Genomic DNA, 7,779 nt, shown 5'->3' on the forward strand with positions numbered 1-7,779 from the left:
AGTGAATTATCTTCAGTAGTTACTAAAATATCGCAGTTTTCGTATTTCTTAAAATTACCGTTATATGGGAGGTAGGCGTGGTTATTGTCCGATTTCGCCCATTTTCAATACCGTCCGTCCTACGCCCAAAAGAAGTTCACGTACCAAGTTTCGTTAAGATATCTCAATTTTTACTCGAGTTATCGTGTGCACAGACGGACGGACGGACATTTGTCTATATCTATCTCGATTCGCTTTGCCTGTTACAAACAACCGTTATGTGAACAAAGTTATAATACCCTTGTGCACAAGTGCGCTCGGGTATAAAAACAGAACTTTTGCAACGATTCTTATGAATAAAAAAGATTTTCTTTACGTTTCAAAGTCAGTTAAAAAATGCGTATAATTTTCGTCTCGAAATTGATATCATAAATTTTGCGTTTCTAGTTCAGCTTTCGTCACTCGAAAATTTTACCTCAAAGAGGTGGTTAATTTGATTTTAATATACGATTAAAACTTTCTGGAGCTAAAAAATTTCTAGATAATTTTGAAAAGAACTAAAGAAAGAGCTAGGAGCTAAAGCCCAATTTTCGGAGCTAAATAGAAAAATAAAGAGCTAAATCTAGCTCCAAAAGTACCAAAATGCAACACTGATCGTAGGTATTGTTTTCGAAACATTTTTCGTACAAAATTTAAAGGGCACATTGCGAGAGTTTTGAGGTTGCCAGAGTCTATCTAGATTAAATTTATTAAGATAAAATTAATTTCAATTAATAATTAATTATAAAACAAGCTAATCGCGAACTGCGCTTTTGTTTCTTTTCACTTTCAGGAGATTTATTGGAGAACTACTGCTGGAATGATGATCTAATGAATTTTTCGCGAGTGCTTTTCTCCGTTTCAATTTTATTGACATTCCCCATAGAGTGCTTTGTTTCTCGAGAGGTTGGTTACTCCAATTTTAATAAACCATTCACCAATACCCAAGCTTTTAACCTTTTAGATTGTACGAGCTTTAATTCATCGCTTTGTATTAAAAGAACCTATCAGCGAGTTGACTTTGGACAAAGACCCCAATCTGGAGAAGGGCGCTGACATCGATGAGTATTCAAGAAACATCACCTTGGCTATAGTTCTCAGTGCATTTATCATTTCACCACTAACAGATTGTTTAGGATCCGTATTGGAATTAAATGTATGTAGCTGCGAAAAGTATTTCTTATTACATGGTGAGCTTGGTTAAGGTTTAACCCTGAAGGCGATGTTAATCACATTTTTCTTCAAATTCCCATTCTGTCATTATAACCAAGTGATTTGAAATAAAAATATTCTATGAAAGGATTCAAAAGACATCTCGATTATCTTCACTTTACGTAAGATAACTTTTCTTAATAATTTGGAAGGGCAACCTTCGCTACTCATCACAAACTATTTATATTCATATACATTTACTTAAAAAAATATAATTGTTATAAGGCCATAAAATAACAAAAACAACCCAGCAAAAAACCGGATTACCACAGAAACGAAAGTGGAAACGAGCTAGGCGATGGGAATCGCTTATCCTTTCGCTTCAAGAAGGCCTTATTTTAACATGGGCATGTCATTGGCGGTAAGCCCTTACCCGCAGCACTACCTTCAAACGAAGAGAGAACGCATGGATAAACAGAATCCAGAGAAGCGAGCAAAGAATGCCTAACAGAGAAACTAACAGAGAAATTTAATGTTATATTAAATTGAAAACAGTAAACGTCTTAAAAGATTAAAACTATGTAATTAATATTTTTATAAATCAGTTTTTATACATACATATGTATGTATGTATGTATTTAGGTACTTAGATTTTACTTAAAAATCGGTATGTACATACATTAGGGCGGGTCAATTTGTATGGATAGATTTTTTTCGACATTGTTCCTAGCATATTCGGATTCTTCATAAAATTATAAGAAAAAAATTCCTCCAGACCATAGCTCTAAAGTCAATTTCGAGCCTGCGCATTTTTAAAAGAAGATATCTTATATATGTATAAAATTGGATTGCTGTCCGTTAGCCTCGCTAAGACTTGAAAACAGCTTGACCGATTTGAATATTTTTATTTTTTTGGTTTGTTTTTTATAATATCCGGATTGTTAAAACCAGAAAAAATAGAGAGTTGCCACCTGTTTAAAAATCCCAATATAAGTAAATTAATTACATAAATTAGATATTGCAATATGGGTGTCAAAAGAAAGAGGTTATGAAGGCTTACAGGCAAAAATATTTTTGAGGGGGGTTGCCACCTGTTTCAAAATTTAGTTAAATAAAATTGATAAGATAAATTAAATATTGCAATATGGGTATCAAATTAAAAGGGTTTAAGAAGGCTTACTACTGAAAATATTTTTGAGTCGAGTTGCCACCAATTTCGAAAATTTAATTCAATTAAGTTAATAAGATAAAGTATGTATTATAATATAGGTGTCGAGCGAAAAGTATTTGAAAAATTATTGATTAAGAAATATTCTCTATAGGCCTGCCACCTACCTGAGCGGTAAAAACTAAAAGCCATACTCGCAAATATTGTTCAAAACTTTTGAGGCTCGCATCAATGTGGAATACTGTAACTCCGTCAAGTTAGTGTTTATTGATGGCAAACAAAGTACTATCATGTTTGGCAATGATATCACCCCATCGAACAATGCACTCAGCCTCGATATAAAAAGAGAACAAAAGCCGAAGTATTAGCCGAAGCAGTTCATACAAATGTTCCACAATTGAACTAACAAAAAAATATGGCCTACGACTCTTTTATAGAAGCTGTGGACACTGGAGTAAAATTTAAACAAAAAAACAAAACCGACTTCAATTCTCATATACAAATTTAAAAGTACCGTTATTTTCTTCATGGCCCAATTATCGGATCTACACTCAATTAGTAGGAGACTACCTCTGAGGAACCACCTTTCCTTTCAAAAAGAATTATAGAAAACGGATAACGTAGTCCAAAGTTACGCGGTAACATACATAAAAACATATTCCGACGAATTGATAAAATATGCAGATTAATATTTAATAAAGTGTTACGGATATATTTTTTTTAATACAAACCTGTGCTTGGGAGCTTATTGATACGAAAAATTAATTTCTGATATCTATTTTTTATTTAAAGAACCGCAAGATTGCACTACAAAGCAAATTACATATTTTTTACTATTGTAACGGGAGAAGTTACTGTATGTATTTTTTTATATGTACAGTGTCGAACAAAAGTTTTGGCACAGTAAATTTTCGCATTACATATATGCAAAATTTTTAATTTATTTCCGATAATTTTTTATAAAAACATAGTTCATACTACACTAAAACACATAAAAATCAAATGTGTAAACTTTGTGAAAAACTCAGGAAAATTCAATAAATCTGCATACTAATTTGCAATTTTATATTCAGATTTTCAAGCAACTTCAAACCTGCACTTTGATAAACTAAAATTGAATGGATTATTAAACTGCATACTTGGAATTTTTCTAAAAAATACTTTGCCTATATTGCGTAAAATTTACTGTGCCAATACTTTTGTTCGTTACTGTAAGTTTAAGGGTTTATTTACCCTTAACTTTAAAAAACCAAAAAAAAATTTACAATATTTTAAAATTATTTTTCGAATCATAAATTTTTTTATGATTAACAATGTATTTATTTTTTTTTTTGGTTTTAGATCCTTTTTGCTTTCAACACGAGGTATCTTTTTTCTAGTTTCTATTGTCATAGCCATAACTCACTCTCTATTTTTATCAATCAATCAATCAATGAATCAATTTTATAATTTTTTTCGGCATTTTTCCTAATTACAAGTAGAGCTTTATAAAACTTTTATAACACCAAATGTTTATCAAGCTTGGGATTTTATGTTATCCGGGCAGGCTTATTAATTTAGCCAGAGAATATGTTTTCTTTATTAAGTTTACCCAGTTACCCATTTTAAACTGCTACCTGTACTGTATCAGCGGTTAAAACTTGGTAAATTTTTATTTAAAATTTTCGGTAAGGAATAAGCGAGTGGATGAAAAATATATAAACCGTAAGAACGGCCCATATATATGTATATCAAAGAATACACACATGCGACGACTCTAGCCATTGTGTGTCACTCCTTTAAATTATAGTTATTTTTTTCTTATTGTATTAAAAAAATAACGTTCGTAACACTTTAGTAAATATTAATCCGTATATTAACTGAGTATATATTAAAGACTAGAAGATGACCCGGTGAACTTCATATCATCTATAATTTATTTGAATTTAATTTTGATCAATTATAACAAATCTTCAAAATGCAATACAATGAGATCACTAATACTGCCTGCTGTTATAGCTGATAAAAGATTCCACACCTATAAGATGTGCCACGCCCCTTTTTACAAACTCATTTATATACATATGTATATCTTTCCATAAGCACCTACCATAGGTATCTGTGCATTTCAAATTTCGAGTTCATGTGACTATAATTCCGAAGTTAGAGCTGATTAAAAATTTTCACTATGGGAGGTATCCCTCATCCCCCTCCCCCCCCTTGGCGAGTTTCAATTTTTTTACCCTATTATAGGTCCAGGAGTCATGGCAATACTTTGGCAAAATTTTATTCGATTCGGTACATCCGTTCAGGCTGCAACCTGGTGCATACACACATACATACTTCCACAAATATATAGTAGATTTGCTTTGAAGCGCCATCTTACGGTCCTTTAAATTAAAAATAGATATCAGAAATTAATTTTTCGTATCACAAAACTCCCGAGCACAACTCTTTATTCCAAAAAAAAAATATTCCTAACACTTTAGTAAATATTAATCTGATTATGGACTTAGTATTAATAAAAATATTTTCTTTTAAAATTGCGCAGGCTCGAAATTGATTTTAGAGCTATGGTCTAAAGGGCTTTTTTTCTTAGAATTTTATGTAGAATACGAATCTGCTAGGAACGATGTCGAAAAAAAAAATTGACCCGCCCTAACATACATGCATATTTAATTAAGCTTAAAAATGCACTTCCTCACTCTTGTACTTCACTTCATTCACTGACTTCAACTTCGCTGCAAATTGCACAAAGCCAAACATGATTTTTATGCGAGACAAATTTCCACAGAAAGTAACGGTAGGAAAAGAATTTTTACATATTCATTATATTCTTCTCCGAAATGAAGCAAAGGAGCGAAAAAAAAAATATTGTACCTGAACGGAAGCAAAGAAGCGAAACAAATAAAATATTGTAGGACATTCTACTTTGCATTCCCCGAAATGAAGCAAATGAGCGAATTAAAAAAGAAATAATATATTACATTCTACTTTGCATAACCCGAAATGAAACAAAGAAGAGAAATAAATAAAATATTGTAGGACATTCTACTTTGCATTCCCCGAAATGAAGCAAATGAGCGAATTAAAAAAGAAATAATATATTACATTCTACTTTGCATAACCCGAAATGAAACAAAGAAGAGAAATAAATAAAATATTGTAGGACATTCTACTTTGCATTACCGGCAATGCCTAAAAGAAGCGAAAAAATTCGAAGGCATTATAACGCTATGCGTTCTAGAACACGTTACCACTAAAAGCGATTACCGATTTTTTGCTGAGAAATAACTTAAGGACGAGCACACCAATAAAAAGTTAAACATTCCTATAATGGAAATATTAACAAAAACCAACAAAACCAACAACCACATGATCAAGTGTGAATTGCAGCGGTATAGCTGCGCTTGATTGTAGTTGGCTTAACAAATGAAATAGTGGAAAAAGCAACAAGAATTCACAAGGCGAACTCAGCAGAATGCGTTGGCAACTGGCAGAAGTCTGTTGAGAAAATGTGGTGATTTCCGAAATAGCTATCACTTCTAAAATTTTTTCAAATTATTGTTGCTCTTCCACAATAAATTTTTCATTAAAAACGGCCTCAAGCTCAATAAAAATTGTTGAATATATTTGTTTTAACTTCAAAATTTGCAAAAGCCGCCAAACACTACCACCCCTATTCTACAACTGTTTCGTATTCGGATTTTGTTACGAATCGTATGTTCGAACTTTCGACATTCGTAACAATGGCATACCTAAAAATGAACCAGCAAGAAATTGACAGCTTTTTTGCGTAATTTTTCACAAAAACTATTCTGTGTCGGAAGCGAAATAAAAGATTTAAATCGATATGTGTTGGCAGGAAATATTAGTGGTGTTCTTTTAAACAGATAAATTTGCCGTTCGAATATACGCATATTTTTATCCACTGATTTATATATAAAACAAGAATGTTTTTTGCCCCTCATCGAGAATCTTAGGTCCGTTTTAGTAATTGCTACAATGATTTTCCGTTAATGTGTCCAAACGCATAACCCGAATCTAAAAACTTTAACATGCACGTGTAACCAAAGGATTCAACTTTTATTTAAAAGAAATGTTTCAAATTTCCGAGCATTAGTTTATTAATAAATTTGGTTCGCACTGTGCATTTTTTTTTAAATTTCATTGTGGGTTCTGCAAAAATACTGTGGATGGCATAGCCGGAGTTATATGCACAATAAATGTTGTATGCCTTTGACATGCGGAAGCCCCTCTTCTCCGGCAACACAAAGGAGAATTCTACTTAGTAAGGGTTATAATCTCTAAGCGCGGCCGAAGGCAGAAGCAAGCACAACAGGTGGTTTTCAATGGCTTGGAAGAAGCTGTTATTGCATTAACTGGATTGACAACCAGTTGTTCAGGCATAGCGGAAGTTCTGGCTTGTGGTTCAACAATTCAACCAGAAGCTGACATAGATGCGCCCATGGTTACTATGCCCGACAGCTTCGCATATCTTTGTCAAATCATTTCCATAGCGCGCTATAATTGCAAATGCAATAGAATCCATCGTTTCCTTCAAAATATGTACAATGAAACTTCTTCTTCTTCTTCTTTTTTGGCGCTGTAACCGCCTAAGCGATTTTTGCCGAGTTCAGCAAAGCAAGCCAGTCGTTTCTCCTCTGTGACAACTGACGCCAAGTGAAGCCAAGTCCTTCTCCACCTGATCTTTCTATCGCAGTGGGGGCCTCCCTCTTCCTCTGCTACCACCAGCGGGTTCCGAGTTGAATACTTTCAGAGCTGGAGCGTCAGTGTCCATTCGACCGACATGACCAAGCCAGCGGAGCCGCTGTATTTTAATTCGCTGCACTATGTCCATATCGTTGTAAAGCTCATACAGCTCATCGTTCCATCGTCTGCGGTACTCGCCGTCGCCAACGCGTAAAGGCCCGTAAATCTTCCGCAAAATCTGGCTGACTTCCAAAACGTCAAATGCTTTGCATACGTACAAAGCATAATGATCCATAACGCCGAACTACAAAATGTTGACGGAGTATACTTTACCAAAACGCATCCGAAAATTTATCGAAACGCATCGCTGGCGCAATCAGCGCATCAGAAACAAAGTTGATGCTTCGTTTGTTATTGGTTACCATTGGTGTTTTAAAAATGGAAAATTCAGAAAAAATGTTCATTGCTATATGGAGTACTTTAAATATGCAATGTATACAGGGTGTCCCAGAAGTAACGTACCAAACTTTAGGGGAAGGGAGGTGGGGGGGTGAGCTCCCTGATAAACAAAAAATTTTCAGGTAAAAGTGTCACCGTTTTTGAAATATTTACATTTTTTCGAATTAAAAAAAAAATCGTGCCTTTTCATGTGTTTTCTTTAACTGCAACTACAAACCGGGCAATACTTAGTAAATTTTTTATGTAAAATACTTCCAGATAGTTGCCTCTCCATACTCAAATGCAATGTA

At 33.7% G+C, this 7,779-nt stretch overlaps 1 protein-coding gene across 2 annotated transcripts in view; it reads left to right on the forward strand.

The window, feature by feature from the left end:
* Positions 1-7,779, forward strand: part of LOC108356428 (putative sodium-coupled neutral amino acid transporter 11) — a 373,427-nt gene that overhangs the window by 278,373 nt on the left and 87,275 nt on the right. For both annotated transcript variants that reach the window (XM_017607541.1, XM_017607548.1), the window contains 2 exons: positions 812-924; positions 983-1,174. In XM_017607541.1, coding sequence (XP_017463030.1) covers positions 812-924; positions 983-1,174 — 305 coding nt within the window. The remainder of the gene's footprint in view (positions 1-811; positions 925-982; positions 1,175-7,779) is intronic.

The sequence above is a fragment of the Rhagoletis zephyria genome, unplaced genomic scaffold (genome assembly GCF_001687245.7).
Source record: "Rhagoletis zephyria isolate East Lansing unplaced genomic scaffold, Rhagoletis_zephyria_1.1 Rzeph_scaffold_00172, whole genome shotgun sequence".
Lineage (NCBI taxonomy): Eukaryota > Metazoa > Arthropoda > Insecta > Diptera > Tephritidae > Rhagoletis > Rhagoletis zephyria.